Consider the following 19,195-nt stretch of genomic DNA (forward strand, 5'->3'; position numbering starts at 1 on the left):
CAATCACTTTGATCACACATACACACGTGCACGTGTGTACGAACGCCGTATGCACTGCGTGTGCGCACGAATACAAACGCACGCATTCACGAATGCACGATATACACACAACTGGGTATTAATTAAATTTACAATGGCTCTGGTATGCGATGAGTCGATTTCAGCCGCGAGCCCTAAAACCATTGTTCAAGTCAATAAGCGCGAAGAGATGTAGAGTTGAATTTAAGCTTAGAGAATTTGCGTCTTTATTTATGTTTCAGAAAATATTTTTAAATTTATGTAAGTACTTTGAATTTAAATTTTAAAGTACTGCTAATAATATTAATTGAAAGATTAAGCTTTGATAGTGTCTATTATTATGTAGATAGCTAAATAAAATTAATTACCTAACTGGAGCTGTTGTAGGTACATTATCAACCATTTTTACTTATGACGGACGCCTCAAACGAGCATGTAGTCCACTTAATATTAAGTGGTAACTGCAGCCCCTCGACGCAGGTTATCATATACATAAGAGCAATAGCTACTCCATAGTACATTGCTATCGTCGAAATTACGGTTACCCATGTGACCATCATGCCTTCCGTATCAAACCAATACCCTTTTGCTATAACGTAGAAATAAGTGTGGTGATGGTGCTTCTGCATTGCACTTACAACGAAGGCTCTACCAACCTCAAATCAAATCGATACTACTATTACTAAATTAGAGAATATGAGACACAGACCACACACGTTGGCATCGAACAGAGGTCTTACTCTTGATTAATAGGCTCACTTTTAGAAATGTCCTTTGTCATGAGTCTTGACAATTGATCATTGCTTAGACATAGTAAGCTTGTACTCAGTCACCAGTCGAAAAAGTTTAGAGGTCAATCTAATTGTGTTTCGTGTGCCTTTGAGTTAGAGGCTTGAGTATGTGCGAGTTGAGTGAACATTGCGCGTTCGGTTGTCCGCAAAAGCGCACGCAAGTACCGCGCTGTTACATAACTGTATACGGGCCAGCTGCGAGTCGGTGCGCGACGTCGAAATTAATTTTGAATGAATATTCCCATTATGTACCTAAGACCTTTACCAGATTTCAATGCCATCAAATAATACGTGCTGCGATAGTGCCCCGATATGCTGTGGTGATTGATTATGGATTTATTTACTGAAACTATACACAATTGCAAGATGGATAAACGGAACTTTTTACGTGTTCTCTTGATTATTTTCTTTTCAGTTCGAGCTGCAACTGGTATGTATATTTAATGTAATACTTATCTTACTTTATTTTTATATATTTTACTTAAAATAATTAAGTATAGGTATTCATTTATATATACCACGTTAAACGCTTTATATTACGTAAATATTTACCCATAAAATTCAATACCTAAATACATTAACTTTGAAGATGGCAGAACTGTTAGCGGTCCTAAGACCAACTCACCATTGATACAACTACTTCTGCCTGAGAGACACGTCTTAACCTTCAGTATGATTCTTGATTTGTTTGAATTTAGTGTCAGTTGTCTTCTTACTCCGCTTGTACTTCTATCAAATAAAAATAGAAGTTGATAGCACTCAGGTAAACTTGCTTAAGCCGCGATTATGTAAAGTATTGCAAAGGCTCTTTTGTTAAGGATTCTAAATGTGATGGACTCAGGTCAAGGTTACCTATAAAATCTTCACGGTGCAAATGTAACGGCGGATTATAGTGATATTAGAATAAGTTTAGTTTCAATAAAATTGTTAATTTAAATGTTGTAGGTACCTACTTATCTATATTACTATTCATGATTGGGGAACACATCGTCTCCTTCTTTTATGTTTATTTGTTGAGGTAGATAATCCATTGGACTCGAAAGGGTTTTCCAATTAAAGGGTCTTGGTATATAGGTAATATTATTGTGAATAATTTTTTTTGGTTTCCTGATGTAATCAATATCTATTTGTTGACTATTAATTTATTAATTAAGTTATTTAAATATATTTTAACCACAGTAATTATTGTACCTAACTAAAATCAAATGTTTACAATAAAATTATTTTACATGTCTTTGGAAATTAAAATAATATGTCTTTGGAAAGTTCCCATGCAAATGCAATAAGCTAAATCTAAATATCGTGAAGTCACTTTAATTGGGAGCATTCGATAAGTAACATCTAATAAAGCTATGTAGAGACATCGAGCTGTCTATAAATTGTGAAATAATTGAAAGTGGTTTTAAGGAATTATAAATGTCAGCGTCCCGGCTTATAGGTTCAGAAGTTGGTAAGCGTGTGAAACGTGTGCGTGCGAACAGCGGAGCTTCACACGAGCCGGCGCAGGCGTTGGACGCGCCGGACCCAACCCCCAGCGGCGTGCCCGCACCCACTGCCTTCCTCAGCCCTTCCGTCAAGGAGTACCTTGAACTTGGCGTCGCCATACCTGGTAAGTTGTCCGACAGGTACGCATCGAACTTTGTCTTCCTTCCACAGGTTCGTTATTGTGCTGGTTTTTTCGAGAAACTGTTGTAAGTAATGATCGCGGCGCATCTTCTTTATGTTTTTTGTTTGGATCCGGTTTAAGAAACAAACATTGCGCATGTGGGATCTTTATTACTTAAATATATACGATTATAGTACACGTTTCAGTATTTGGATAGGAGATGAGCGAAACTATTTTAATCGAAAGTCACTGTGCTCTACATTACAATATGTAAATGATTTTACGCATTTTTTTGTGTAGCCTTCTTACTTTCGCTATATATTTACTTCTTCGCAACAAATCAATACTATAATAGTTAAATCGATATTAAATTTATCTGTATGTATTGTTTGCAGTAAATCACGTACCTTGTTGAGTATCCAAAAAACAGTAGATTACGTACCACAGGTGATGTCAGAATCTGATTCACGGCTGTTTTTACCTATCCTCAAAGTATTGTAAATGTCCTTATAAGATCGTAAGACACTATCATTAATTTTATCTATAATGTAATATCCGGATTTTTATTCCAACGTGTAGGTGTATATTACTACTCTTAATTATACCTTAAGTATTTTAAGTAATTGTACTTATTGCCTTTATATTTATGAGCTGAAGTAGCATTTACAAACCCTTAAACAAAAATCTTTATTTCGCAAAGAAGTTTTGAGGAAACGAAGAATGGCCTAAAAGTTCATATATCGTCGCCAGCTATTACAGCTCACTTCTGTACCCTTACCATGAGTTTTTACGTTTCGACAAATATGACTGTTTTGGTATTTGTTTACGTATTTGCCCATACTACTTCCAATCAGCGCCCCTAGCGGATTATATCAGAACTTGGAAATTGTATGGGCCAATACGTAAACCAATATCAAAACCAGTCATATTAGTCGAAACGTAAAAACTCATGGTTAGGGTACTGAGCACGGGACATCTTTGTCTAGCTCTAGGCCATAGCTCACCGCGATGAAGTTACTTTTGAGAACTGTTTTTAAAGAACTTTCGGACGTGTAGATTTCCTCACGATGTCTTCCTTCACATTGTATAGCAAGTAGTAATAATTTCTCATATGAACATAACTTTGAAAAATCTGAAACCTCGGAACCCCGGTTGGGCCAATTTTCCATCCCTACGCTATACATATTCCTGTATACGCTATATATATTTACTGTGAACTGTGTTCATAATTATATATGTACCAATGATTTTAATTATAGTAATCATCCGGTAGATAGCTGTAAGAACAACTAATGAGAATAAGTGAGAATTACGTAACCGAATAGGAATTTAAGCAAACATTATTAATATTTCTTCGTAATGTTATTTTAAATTGAGTAAGATTCCATATTTTATTAATAACAACAAAAACTTTAATTTACCTAAATACGGGTTATTTGAAAGGCTACGCAGATAAATATTATACACACGTAGGTACCCTGTGTTTAATTTTAACCCATGTTTCCAATGGATCCCGAGGCAAAGTCGACTCAGTGTAATCTCGAAGGTTGCATAGCAATCGCTTCGCTAAAATTAATTTGTTACACGTTTCAAGTCCATTAGTTCTTATAAATGTAGTAGTTAATTAAAATAATTTTGAAAAAGCATCAAAAACTACAAATGTCAGAGCTTCGGATACGTGAATGGTTATAGGTCGGTACTATGCACAAAAAAGGAATTGATGTTCCATTGCATTCGTGTTCATGTTTTTTTCGTTTATATTGATCAAGTCGAAGTAGGGCTCTGAAGCTTGAAAAACTCTTTGTTAAAGTGGCACAACTAGAACTGCGCAATACCTACAAATTACATTTGTTTTTTGCGTTGCGCTTTAAAATGTTTACTTAGTATTGTAAAATCTGTTTGCTTAAACCGTCATCGTAATCATATACTTAAAAAAATATAATAAATTATATGAAGTTAGATCATTTTTATCATTCAATATATTATGGAAAAAATATAGGCTATATTTTGTAATTTCGTTTTTGTATTCACTTCGATTTCTGGGTGTACCTATCTACAACTTATAACTTCTCGAACCAGCTTAATTCTCCTTAAACCGTAGACTGGCAATTTGTCAGACGAGGTTTTTATACAATTACACTACAGTATTCAAGCGTACAATGCAACATTTGGTAATACAAAAGAATCCCAAAGCTGGTAGAACTCATGGTTCAACTGCGCCGGCGATATTGCAATAACTATGAAATATTTTTGATTTACCCATGTTAAATCAAATTAAATTTTATTTGTATCTAGGGTTGAGCACACAGTCTTGTCTGTTAGGAAGAGTTTGAAGTTAACCTTCACGTAAAAAGTAAAATTATCTAACAAAAACATTTTAGTTATCATGAACTACAATTTGGTAATCTCTTAAGGCTGCAGTGATGTAACATCATATACATTTTATATCCGTTTGTTATTTATTACGATACATAGAGACAATAGACAAATTATTTATACGTTATAAATCAATGAAACGAAATAAGCGGAATAACAAATATATTATCGGATTTCATGACCTTTATAGAAAATGGTTGGAAGTTTAATTGTAGGTAACCACACAGATGAGTAGCTGCATGACGCATGTGACCTCGCTCGCAGCTTTGTTCTTCTTAGCTTTTAATTGTGCTAACAATAGCTCATTAACCACCTGGTGGGTAATCACGTTTAGGTAATATTAATGGGAATAACTTGATCATGTGTGATAGGTCGAGGTAAGCTACTACAAACTTTTAAAATTACCTGTTACGAATGACAATTCTGGACAAAGTAGAACCGAACCGGACATAGAATATAGAATCTACACAATGACAGACTCCTGGTATAATACCAACAAAAATCAAGAATCAATATTTCAGTATTCCCATCATTTAGCAATGCTATTTTAATGTGTAAAATGCGTAAGAACTTAGTTACAAGTGAACAGGTACGCAATTAACTAGATGTTATCATAAAAGAAGAAAAAGCTCTTAAAAATTTCATGTAACTTACGAGTTGAATTGCTCACGTACAGGTTTAACCAATCAGCGTTTAAGAAGCAATTTCATTGAACGTTGCAATGGTAACGGTATTTTTGATTGCATGCCCGAAGAATTTATGCATCGTCATTTACCTGTCATGTAGTGATTAGAGTCTAACAATTAGCGAAAAAAGTGAAGCGGCGTATTAAACGAGCATTAAATGAGGTGACTCGCTTACAAAAGAGTTTCAAGTTCATTACAACATTTAAGCGGGGTTAAATTAGCACCGCTCGAAATGCATTGGGTGATTATAAGGCGGTATTCACATCGTTAAACGAGAAGCCGATAAAATGGACCTAATTAATTGTTGCGTATTTTAAAAGTTGCTTTGCAAGGAAGTGTGTCATAAAATAATATGTTTTACGATATTAAGTAGATATTAAAAGTCTCAAAACAGTAGCCTGTTATGAATTTTGGTCGTTACACTGTTATCAGATTTTTCAAGGTTCATAGAAATTAAGTATCACTTACTTTTCGGGGAAGGAAAACATCGTAAAGAAATTTCCATACTATAAAATTCTAAGAGCTGTGTCAAATTTATGTACCATATTTAGTAAGCATTGTGTTCTATGATATAAATCTTTCCATTCTCATATGACAGAAACTGAGGGCAGTTGGAAAGCAATGGGTGTTTGATCATAATCATGACGATTGAATGTCATAAATGCAAAATTCACATAAGTAAGTTTTATCAGATAATAAAACTTATTAATATTAGGCGGAAGTTCTGTTCGTAACGACTCAATGAACCTCGAATATGAATTTATACACTGCGGTATTTTTATTTCAAAGTCATATATGTATAAAGTAGGCATACGCAAACACCATGCTATTAGATATTATTTATCTATTATTTTAGGGCCACCACTAGCCTTCTAGAAAACCCTTAAAAATTCTCAAGCGTATCTCGGATTTTTATAGATCTTCACACGTTTTCTTCGAATTATGTTCGATTTCGTGTCGATGCAATCGTCTCTATTTGAATAAGGCCTAATAACGTGGGCAACGAGCATTTACGTGTGTAGTTCAACGAGTGATTAAGAAATCAGTACTTTATTGGCAATGTACACAATACCTCTCCGGCAATGAATAAGTAGGTCGGCGTTATATTAGAATACTTAAAAGTTATTTAATATATGTTTCCGTGTTAAATATTCATAGAAATAAACGTATACGAATAGAAATGAATATAGGAATGAAAATTTACACGTCATTATGATAACATAATATGTTATATGATGTATTTTTATGCTGTTTCTTTTTTGAAGAGGAATGGCATGATATAAAAATATTCACGAGCAAATGTAATGGGAAAACGTAAAAAATACGCAATCGATTTTTTGCGCTATTAACAGTTTTGTTGGAATTTTGACAAATTGGAATATGTACAAAATAATATGTACCTAAATCATAAATAATCGATTCCGAAAACTGACATAAAGTAGATACTATTAAAACCTAAAATTGCAGTGATGATCGAAGCTAAACTCAGAAGTTAGTTTTATACTAAGAATTTTAAAAATACTCAAAGCGATTCCGCAAACTGGTTTATTGACCAGGTAGATGATGCCTACCATTTAAAACCAGCCAATAGAGGAAGAATATGCAAATTACCATACAATTTTAAACATAAACAAAGTTTTGAGGTAATCGATTTTATTTAGAAATTAATTATTTACATATTTAATAAACATGCTGTGTGAATTAATTATTATTATTTATTTTACATGTTCTAATATGCATATGATTTCGTAACTTCCTTGTTCCGTAAAGATGATAAAGTACTAATGAAAAAGATACATAGGTACAGTATTATATGACAAATGCATTATTCGTTAAGGCAGTTTTGGCATTGCGAATTCACCTCACAGCATTTCTGTTCTTATACAAGGTTGACCCCCATTATCTCTTATTGACATTTAGCACGGCAGTATTAAGTATTTCCTGCGATCACGTAATTTTGCAAACAATAGCCGAAATAATCGATAGATATAGGTGTGATGTACAACATAATATAATGCGACTTTACGTAGAGTTCGTAGGTAACTTTACTACTTTACTTTACTACCTACTAGATAGATACTAGTTTAATAGATTTCATGTTCGATATTGCAAAAGCTGTAAAATTTATAACCGCCAAGTTGCGACAGTTTGTGAATCCTAGTTATTTTTGCGTATAGATACCTATTTCTCACAGTCCAAACGAAAAACATAAGTTAGGTACACAAACAAATTGTGCTAAATTACGGCAATTAGGTATATGCCCATACCAACATGTTTTATTAATTTTAAACCGCTAATTAGTCATTTTATATATTTTAAAGTTCACAAACTAGACTGAGTATTTATAATTTTAACTATAATTGATACATATTCAGTAATAATTTGGTGGAAGGAAATCGAATGAATAATATATTAAGAGCTAAGTTAAATACTTGGATGTAGGAAGGATGTAGTAAATACCAACGTTACTCAAAAAGTCAATAATTAACGCAAAATGACAATCTTATATTACCTATAACATTAAAAACTATTAAAAATTGCTTTTGGTATATTTTATATGGAAGTCAATATGGAATTTTAAAACAACATGATTATCACATAAATCAATAAGTTTATAAACAATCAACGGTTGTATCTTATTAGCAAATTAATCTGTTAACTGATTTAGCTTAATAGGGAAACATCACTCCGTTTCACACTACACTACATATAATAGGCGCAGTTGTACACAGCATGAATGCACATTGGTCGGTAACGACACACGACGGTTCTAGCAGTGTGTGCTGTGTTGCGCCACACCTCTTCATAGTCTTGACTCTTGCGCCATGGGTTTTACGAGTATTAATAATGACCACGTTGTCTTTGATCTTATAACATGATAAAACAATAAAATCTCCTCTTATGAGGCTTAGATTCACAACAAAAAAATCTTGAAACATTTCCATGATGTGTTTCGTTTATCACAAATACATATATCTTGTGTGAGCCAGTCAAGCTGGTTTCTAGCATTGAAGATGAAACATTGGACTAAACTTGAATAATTATTCTTATACTTTGATATATCTTCTCGTTTTTGAGACCGTTATTTTTTATAATGTTTTAGTGGATGTATTAATTAATTTAAATGTTAAGTATTAAAAGGTAATAATATAGGTAATATTAATGGATTGCAGTTTGATAGTTGCTTCGTGATTTTTAATGTCCTTCAATTCGAAACCATCGCTTCTCTTCGAATTTGAAAGTTTAATTTGATTAATGGAAATAAACAAATTAATGCATAAAACTTACTGTCATCAATAAAACCAAAAATATATTTGTGCAATACCTATGCAAATGGAATAATATAAACACTATGTAGTTATGAATACGTTTACCTACATTATAAAATTAAGTATGCTTCGTGTGCCTCAAACGACAAGGTTGACATACACGTTTGTGAGAAGATTTTTTTTTGTTTTATTTTAACTTTTAGCAGATTATCTTTTCATTTTGAGTATCTATCTTACTATACAAAATTAATTATTATGTAATTCATTGGTGGAATTACATGGGTACACGCAATGCAACCTATGTTTTAATTTTAAACGACCTTATGATTGATTACCTTTCATAAGGTCACGTCGCAAACCTCGAAAGTAACTGTACATGTAGAGTCAGTCGCAAAAAACCATTCTATACGTAATTTATTGAAACTTTTTCCTTTCAATCCTTATATTTTTTTCTGGGTTCCATAACGAAATTACAGGAACGTCTATCTAACACAATGGGTACAAGAATTTATTGTCTAATCAAAAAATAATGGTTTTCATTGTCAATGTTAATAAACATTGTGATTTGTATGTTGTAGACATTAGTGCCTCATCTCAAATTATTACATAAACGTGGCGCTGTTGACCTTGTTTCCGTCTGTCCTCGCCGACCTTACGTGTGGTTGGGTCATTTTTATTATAAATTTCGCGAATCGATTAGTTCGTTGTTTTTTGATTTTTAGTACGAAATTATTTTATACGATACAATAAAAATATGCCCAGGTAGTCTAATCAGTGTGATAATAAAAAATGAAGAGTAGGAAATCGCCGACTTTAGCATTGTGGATATCCGTTTGCATACAAACATTTTATAGAACCAAACAAGGTATTTGCATACTTCAAATTTTTTAGATGGATATAATGACAATATAACTGAAATTAAGAAAAAAAACCTATTATGCACACCCACATATAAGCAACCTACTGAAACCTACTGAATGTAGCGACAATATTATTATGGTGAGCGACGAAATTATATTAATTATAATAAAAAATAGATTTTGTACAAATACTTTGACAATGTACAACATATTTAAAATTTGTTAACTTACGTACCTAAGTATTGGTAACTAGTACTTACTCGTATATGCTACGATCGCTACATTTCATAGTTTCATTGTTAGACATCACAGTCCTTACAAATCGATGCAATAACGTAAATTGGTATATGGTAATGTACACATGTACGAGTAAGTAATATCTGTAACACACATTCTACTGTAATGTTCTGTTCAATTGCTAAAACATCGTAATGAAGCCAATTATGTATGTTGATTTTAAACAAAGCCTACATAATCGTGTCTTGGTCTAGTTTGTAAACCTTCACGCATCGTACCGTGTAATATAAATGACTGACGGATTAGTGTTGCTAAACATTTGAAACTTGTGCAATTAATATTGGTTGTATTAGTGTATAGTTACTTAGTTACTTACAAATGTAACGCAGTGATAGCCTAGTGGTTTGTTACTCGGCCTCTCAATTGAGGACGATTTCCTAAACCCCTTTAATTTTGAGAGGACACCCGTTTCGAGTAGTGAAATAGCAAAGAGCTGGCGACACCGACGTATTAAATAGCTGGTAGAATCTAAGGTAAAATCATTTGTGGCTCACCGTCACACCTATTTCTTCTTAACGACAGCAATGTCAAGCGCTACTGTGTTATGGTTTGAAGGGTGTGGTAAGAGAGACATAGGTACTTTTACGAGGCGTTCCATCTTGGTCCTCTGGGGTAGAGGTGCATTTGTGGACGGTCTCAGATAGGAATCTAATCTTATCTTTGGTTGATTACAGATGTCCATGGGCGGCAGCCACTAAGGTACACCATCCAATTCCTATAATCCAATTATATTAATCATTATAAAAAAAAATAAAAAAAGAATATTTTCTTTCAAACAATATGTTAATTGTAACTGTTGTCACTTCATGTTTATCTGCCTTGAACATATTACATATCTTATACAATACAAACATACATGTACCCACTTGTCCACTGTTCGAACAGATTGCGTCACACTCGTTACGACACACGAATGAGTTTATTGATCATATATCACCTGAAACACGAGGGATCATGCAATTTAAACTATTACGAAAATTACACGCCGGTAAATTGATTTTGCGTTTGAGTTTCTATGATTTATTACACTCAAATTCTTCTTAAATCTCTTTATTATGAAGATTTCACTAAGAATTTTTCAGTAACATATATCTCAGAATATATATTTGTAAGGTTACATACGCAGTATAAGCAGTACTATAATATACATGTGACTAATATGCGTACAGAGAGTAACCCTTCAGAAGGCTGTCCACTAGTTGAACTTAGCACAATTTTACTTACATACGCGATGTGCATATGTGTGCATTAACGGATATACCATACAGAGAGTAATAATTAGCGCAGAGTGCGTTTATGCCGCTTACGTCTATGCGAACGGTGGGCAGATGTTGTTTTGAAATAGCTGCTTAAAATAGCTTAATTGTGAAATGTATCATCCTAATAGTTTTCACAGCACATCTTAACGAATTACTATATTTATCACTAGTGTTTGCCCGCGGCTTCGCCCGCGTTTAAAAGGAAATAATATGACATACTAACATACTTGAAACTGAAAATTCGTACCTTCATTGGAATGACAGTGGCGCCATCTGGCGAAAATTGGTCGTACCAACTCATAAACCTTCGTGGGCTCATGGACAACAACTTTGCTAAATATCATCACTTGATCAAATGCATAGATTATGATTCAATCCCTACTAATATAGATTAAAATAATCGGCTTTTTGGTCTAAAAGATCGATTCTCCGATTAATCGATCTTAGATCGCTATCCCTAGTTCCCGTGGGATTTCCGGGATAAAAACTATCCTATGTCCTTGCTCGGGTTTTAGACTATCTTTGTACAAAATTTCATTAAAATCGGTTCAGTGGTTTAGGCCTGAAGAAGAGACATACAGACAGACAGACAGAGTTACTTTCGGATTTATAATATTAGTAAGGATTAAAATAATGAAGTCAGATAATTTACTACTGAATTTGTATGGTGTTCTTACGCTTGTCTACTGTTCGTACCTAAGTAGACTCGCTCTATACTTTATAATTACTCTGTCTCTATACTTATATATTATGTAGTTGCAAGATATGTGAATCAGTCATACTTAAATATGTATGTTACGTAGCTCTTAGCTTAAGTGATAATTGCGTACACACTACACAGGTAAGTGTAAACATCATTTACGTAATTTGTACTTAGTTTAATATTTTATTTCTTATGAACATTTAGGTGAATAAGTTATTAAAGTGAAATACATAACACTTAATTAAGAATTACAACTTTGGCATGACTAGATGCATTAATATGCTTAGGTAAAAATATAGTCCATGACTATTTGACAACAGCAATTAATAGTGTTATATAAATTATTTCTGCTTTCAAAATCTTTAAGGTTGCACATCTTTTAATTAAGTAAATATTGAATTGAATCTTTTAGAACATATTATTTCCGCGTGTGCGTTTGTTAGTTTTATTAAGTAGTTTGTTTAACAAACTTCATTTATTTTGTTAATTGTCTTACTTTACCTTTAAATAATTGATGGGTATTCGTTTAATTAACTCATAAATCGGGGCAATTTCATAAGCTATTCGTATTGCTAATATTTTGAATACAGACCTTTAGTATAAGTTACTGATTCATTACATTCATTACAAATAGCTAGGGTACAGCTTAGTGTACAGATGAACTGAGATCAGAAAGCCGTACCTGTCTCAATAGGTCGAGCTACGTTAGTTTATGGTTTGACCGGTGAAAGTGGTTACCGCGGGCTAACTTTCGTTATCTACACGGAGATAACTACCGGGATTCATTATGCGAGAGTCGGTCGTGTCCATCGCGTGCACAATCGTCTCCGAAAGCACGATTCATGATCGCCTGAATACCCGGAACTACGGAAGTTCACTATTATGTCGTTACTTTTATATAGGTATATCCAAGTAACTACGTTACAATACACTGTAAATATCGGTAAACGGTTTTAGTCATTATTTTTTCACTAAACTAAAGTCGATTGACTTGCATATATATCTTAATCTTCAGGAGCGGGAACGTATCTGTGATTAGCCTTCTGGTAGAAACCCTGTTCTACATGGAGTTACTTTGATATCCGTGGATGGCAGTAACCACATGCAGTCTATGCATGCATGTACCATACATGTACGGCCTGCTCGCAAAGTAGCATATACCTTTAATCTAATAATAAATAATAAAAAAAAGATTACGGTAATAATACAGACACTAATCGCCCGAGCTATCCATTTGATAAGTTTAACTGTCCTAATGTTAGATTTGATCCAATCAAAGAAGTAGTAAACGTAGTCGTTACGTCAGCTATGTTTTACACAAAAACTTCAATGGATACGACTTGGAACAATAATAGAAATAGTATTTCTTAACAATTGCAAAGGTACTTTTGTTGTTTATGTCTTACAGAAATGAATGAGTACGAGTGATCATGATATCTCTATCAAAATGTTACCACAGATGTAATCCTCAGTTTAATACAACGAAAGGTATCGAAGATTTCTTTACCGGTTCATAGAATTCTTATCATGCAAATGCAACGCAATTATCGTATGTAATATTGGCGCAACAGAGCACTCAAGTGAAATATTTGAATACGAGTAGATGTTAGATTTTTTAGAAGAAAATAATGTTTGTTTCAAGTTATCGGAATAATGCAGTAAGAATATAATCTAGTTAGCATAGTAAGACATACGGTGGCTTTACGTTTAATTATGTTACGGTGGTTATCTTTATGCAATTACATAAATATACTTAATAAATATTTAAACAGTACTTATTCTTATATTAATTTTAAGTGATCATTGAACGTGTTTAACCTTTGTTTATATATATCATATACGTACTCCTATAACCCATCAACTTATTATTATTTTTTTAACAACTGTTAATAGACATTTGATAAACACAGATATAATCGAATAACATTTACTAAATATACGTACATTATATAATTATATATAGATGTCATGTGATAATTAAATGTGTAACCATGTACAGCCTTGTACCGTTTTCCTTGCTGTACAGCGATACTGCTATACGCCCATATAAAAGACATCAACGCGTTATAAGGTACATAGTTGGTTACAAAAGAAGGATCTTATGCTACTCGTATTACGAACAAGACTTTATCCGGAAGACTATTTTAAGCTCACAGCTTCATTTATAATGGCAATGAATATTTTTATATATCTCATCATTGAGACACCTATCTGACGGGGGATCAAACTCAGAACCCTCTGCGTGCCAGGCCGGTATGGTAACCGCTCTGCTACACAGGCTAACAATATAATGGTAGACATGAATTTAAAGTATGAGTTGTAATAAGAATCTATTAGAAACGTTTTAATATGTTTAAATGTTATCTTTCTAGTTATATCTATTTCTTTGTATGTATTATAAAACCTTTTACCTAACCTTTCCTGAATTTCTTAAGAAATAAATGTGTATTTTTTAATTATTCTGATTAACATCTATTCGTACGTTGATAAAATATTCAATATATTTTTTACAATTTTCAGGCAAACCAGGCACTGACTATCCGGTCCTTGGCGCTGTGCCGTATACAAACTTCTACTGTGATGAGCAGGCATATCCTGGGTTCTTCGCTGACATGGAGACCCGCTGTCAAGGTAATGGCATTATACCCAAGGTTATATCATTTTATTTTTTTTATTAACGTGCTTCACAACTCTTAACGCATGCAACAATATGCCGCGTTTTCATTGCCCCTAAGTTTGCTTTTGCAATAAATATTTGCGTGAAAGTATTGTCAAAATGGATTTAGTTTATCACATAAATCTCCATAAAGATGTTTAGTGTAAAATTAATTTAATGAATTATTTTTTGAAAAACAGTGAGTATTTTAAGTTACTGGCAGTATTGAATTAATAAATCAATGGTAAAGTATCTAGTCCATACATTATGTTAACATAATGCCTCATATAACCCTTATCCATGTTAGGTTTGTAAAGTTTATGAATTATGTACTTAAATAAAATATGGACCGTGGAACAGAAATGGTTGAATGAGTTGACATATTTAATAATCTTTACTTATATGAAGCACGTAATTATAACCATTGAAGATTGGAAAAAAACAGTCAAGTGCGAGTTCAACTCGTACGCCAAAGGTTCCGTATCATTTGTGTATAATGAAGACAGAGCTAGAATGGCAAAAACGGTAAAAAAAAATTCTTGTTTGATCCTTAACTTTTCATTTATTGTATGGACCTTGAGTGGAGCCTTAGTTATATCTATAGGGTTCCGTTTTGTATTCTGAAGCCTAAATTAACCCTGAAATATGAAATGAAATTTAAAGTCACATGAATAAAGATTGCTTTATTCATGTATATTTATAATTATAATAATAATATTTAAATGCTGAATTGAAATTAGTCGTTGATACCCTAAAACACAAATAAAAAAATAAATGGTATTAGGAATATTATTTAAAGTCGACTAAATTGTTATTTATTGTATCTACCTGCCTTAAGATTTATGATGTAATATATTTGCAGCCGTTCTCATCCTAACATCTCCTTAACGGGTAATAAATATAATATAATTAGCCAAATCACCTTGACCTTATAACTCTTACTTGCGGACGATAGCGTAAATGTTAAACATTTTATTTAGAAGATGATGTATAATTTAATTGTATTTGTAAAATAAAATTGTATATTTGCAAATGAAGGTATGTATGTTTCATATTGACATTGTATTACCGTATTCCCACGACGCTAATTTAGTGACGTTGACAGATTTCATAAGCCTTTCCAAGACAAACTTGAAATACATACCTACCTATTACTAAATCATCCTTAGCAGGTAGTGAAAAATATTATTATTATTGAAATTAAAAATGTTAATATAATAAAATGTATTACGCCCATTAATATTTGATAAATATTAATATTTTTTTTAAAAAATTTATTGCACTTTTTATGACATAAAAAGTGCAATAAATTTTTAGGTTACAAATATTCATTAACACAGAATTAAAGGTTTATTTCTAGATATAATGATCGACTTATCGACGTTAGTTATATTTTTTATGACAAAAAATAAGTACAAAAAGGTATGAATCACTTTATTTGATGATCTTGGTGATGTAATAAGTGATGTATTGTATAATAAATGATTTTTCGTGACTATTTTCATAGCCATAACCTTGTCTTGCTAAACTATGGTATAACTGCGGTTATTCTCACCTATTATTTTATTGCGAAGCGAAGAAGAGTTAAAAAAACTACGTGAACTATATGGTTAATTGTGAAGAAGTAAACTGTCAGACAAAGGTTATTTTTATATGTTATTATATATGATTACTATATCTTCATGATGGATTGAGGTCAAATTAGTATAAAAAATTGACCCGGAAATCATAACGCAACCGATAGGTCAACAGCGTGAGATCCTGTTTAATTCAATTCAAGCAGCTTCATCATTAATACAGGTTAATATCTTATTTTAGTTTTTCTTTAAATTTGTCCGTTAACCAAAGTTTTTATTTATATTTTATCGAGGTTTTAGATAAACATCAAACTTTAATACCTGACAGGCAAAGTGATGGATTACGTTTTAATGCAATTTTAATAAATGTTATATGGCTATATGTTTGCATATGTTTAAGATATGTTTTTTGGTTTCATAACCTTATATCATAATCATAAGAAGATTAATTCCTAAGCAGGCGAAGAAGTAGTTAAGTTAAGGTTAACGAAACGATTTATATTTAAGTTTAAAGCGATTACCTATGAAAATTTAAAATTCTCCCTCTCTTAATATATTTTTAAACTCTCCACATAAAACATGTACCTTTCAAACGATAATAATACTGATATCAGTCCATGTAAGGAATTCGGTCAACCTACCACTTGTAAGAAAATGCGTCAATAAAATACCTACCTACCTAAAATAATATATTTTTGTATCTCGTTTCAGCATGGCACTACTGCGACATAGACGGACGGCAGGCCTCCTTCCTGTGTCCGAACGGCACCATCTTCTCCCAGGGCGTGGCGTCCTGCGACTGGTGGTTCAACGTGCGCTGCGCACTCTCGCCGGCGCTCTACCCGCTTAACGCGAGATTGTATCGCCGCCGTAAGAAGCAGACGCGCCCTAAGCCCCACCGAGTTATCGACAAACAACTCGTCGATGAAATATTCCTGTAAATACTGTGAAATATGACGTACGATTAGTGACATGGTGCTTTAAATATAGATTCTAGCCTCTTTATGTTCAATGAAACAACAGTTTGCACATTATACTGATATTAACCTTATTTGTTCTCAAGGCATCTCAATTTATAAATATTATGGAATTTTTAGGCATCGATTCTGTCTTCTTGTACATAATTCCACGACTGTCTGTGTCCAAAATACAATAAAATAAAATAAAATAAAGAATAGTACATTGCATCTTATTAATACTGTTTTGCGGTGCTTATGCAATAGGACTACGTATTCAAATTAAAGTTATTTGTAGTGGCTGACCAAAAGATGATCTTCAACGAAAAGCGAAGCTTTAGAAACCGTAAAATACCAACTCCAGAATACCTATCAGTGATTATAATTATTTTATATACTTTTAAATTAATAATATTCATGTTGATTATATACAAACACATTCTGGAGATACTAATAATAATAGTTGTAGAACTTGTCAAAAATTATAAAATTTCGAAATAATGTAATTTACAACCCAACTGGTGGTGTAAGTTAAAATTTTAGGTACGCTAGATTATTAATTTTACAATTAACATAGTTATGAGAGTTGTGTATTACTGTATTACTATATAAGATGATTCTATCGCCAATTAATGATACATAGGAACCTACTTGTACCACACTTTGTCGTATATCAAATAACGAAGACAAAATTAATAAATCAACACATTTTGACCTTCTGAATGAAACATTCCGTCTTTCTGTCGTCGACAGCCGGACAATTGAGCACAAAAAGAAATGTTTGCGAGAAAACATGTAATGTAGGTAAAGGTGAAGTGTTGGACGTAAATAGAATAGTTTACTTAGTGATGATTCACTCTTTTTGTAAACGATTTATTTGCGATTTTTCTATTTATAAGAATTATTACCAACTAATAAATAAGGGAAACTTACTTACACGTAATATCAGAGCTGTGTCCTATATTTTTATATAAATCAAATACTTAAAATAGTGTTTATTTAATTTCTATATATTCCTTAAAAGTGTAGTTAAAAGTAAATGTTCTCTCATCATTGAGAATACCTATCAATGATTATAAACGTTTTTATTTTGATATAGGTATGTGATAAAATAAATGAGTCAAAATAAAAGTAACATAAATACAGAAATTATTACTTTAACTAACTTAAAAGTACTGAGTGACCTGAATTATACAAAATGCAATGGTAGAATGACAAAATGTGTTATTTCGAGGAATGAAATCGGATGATGATGATGTAGAGTAAGCAAAATTCTAAATATTTGTCAATTTTTCTTAGCTTGCCTAGAGAACAACTGTTCCTACTCAGATAATACCAAGTAAAATAGGTTTTATTCATTATAATTAATATGACTTACTTATTTGTTAAAAACAAAATATTAGGGTATACTTTAAGCTTCCTATAAATACGTTCTATGTATATTATCAAATTTTGAATTTTCATGTAAAATATTTACTTATATCTCACATACATAAATTGCCAGAAACGTGTCGTTGCAGATACAATAGTATTGTTCTGTACAAAGTCTGTGTTACGATAGATATAAGTATTTTAATACGAATTGCATAGATACAACATTATTTTGATTGTCACGGCAATCGCCTATACTATGGATGTCAATTAAGAAATTTGTATTTTGAGTTTTTTGGTTGGTAGTTCTTGTTATTCAAAACAAATTTTATTTCGATAACCATGTTGTAATTAATTACAACTGCGTTTTTTTTTGTAATCCTGCAAAAGAAAACAGATTTATCTAATATATTATTTAGTTAATGCACCTTTTTTGTTTTTATTCCTCATATCACAGAATAAAAAGGGATTATTCTGTGCCCGTATGTTGTAAGAAATCAACAGGTATTCAAATTTTAACTTTGAATTTGAATTTGTGCCTATATTATTTTTTGTATTTACTAGGTAGGTATCTACCTTATGTTACTTTGTTTCAAAACCGTTACTATGCTTAGTGATAACTTGTAAGGCCACATTTCATTATATTTTTTAAATATTACATGTACATAGATAATGTACTATAAAAATGATAACTTTTACCTATTTAGTGTCTCATAAACTAAGACATTAATTTTATAGCGACCTTAAAAGTAAATATAGTGTATAGAGAT

The 19,195-nt window shown here is 32.2% G+C and overlaps 1 protein-coding gene across 1 annotated transcript; it reads left to right on the forward strand.

Annotated features, from left to right (window-relative positions):
* The first annotated feature begins 815 nt into the window (after nt 1-815).
* LOC140742271 (uncharacterized) lies at nt 816-17,270 on the forward strand. Its single transcript, XM_073073126.1, has 4 exons — nt 816-1,239; nt 2,248-2,418; nt 14,386-14,496; nt 16,810-17,270. Exons 1-4 carry the CDS (start codon nt 1,140-1,142, stop codon nt 17,037-17,039), a joined length of 612 nt encoding a protein of 203 aa, XP_072929227.1. The 5' UTR covers nt 816-1,139; the 3' UTR covers nt 17,040-17,270.
* Nucleotides 17,271-19,195: the final 1,925 nt, after the last annotated feature.

This window comes from Epargyreus clarus, unplaced genomic scaffold, assembly GCF_041222505.1.
Source record: "Epargyreus clarus isolate Ecla_fem2 unplaced genomic scaffold, WU_Ecla_fem_2.2 ptg000005l, whole genome shotgun sequence".
Classification (NCBI taxonomy): Eukaryota; Metazoa; Arthropoda; class Insecta; order Lepidoptera; family Hesperiidae; genus Epargyreus; species Epargyreus clarus.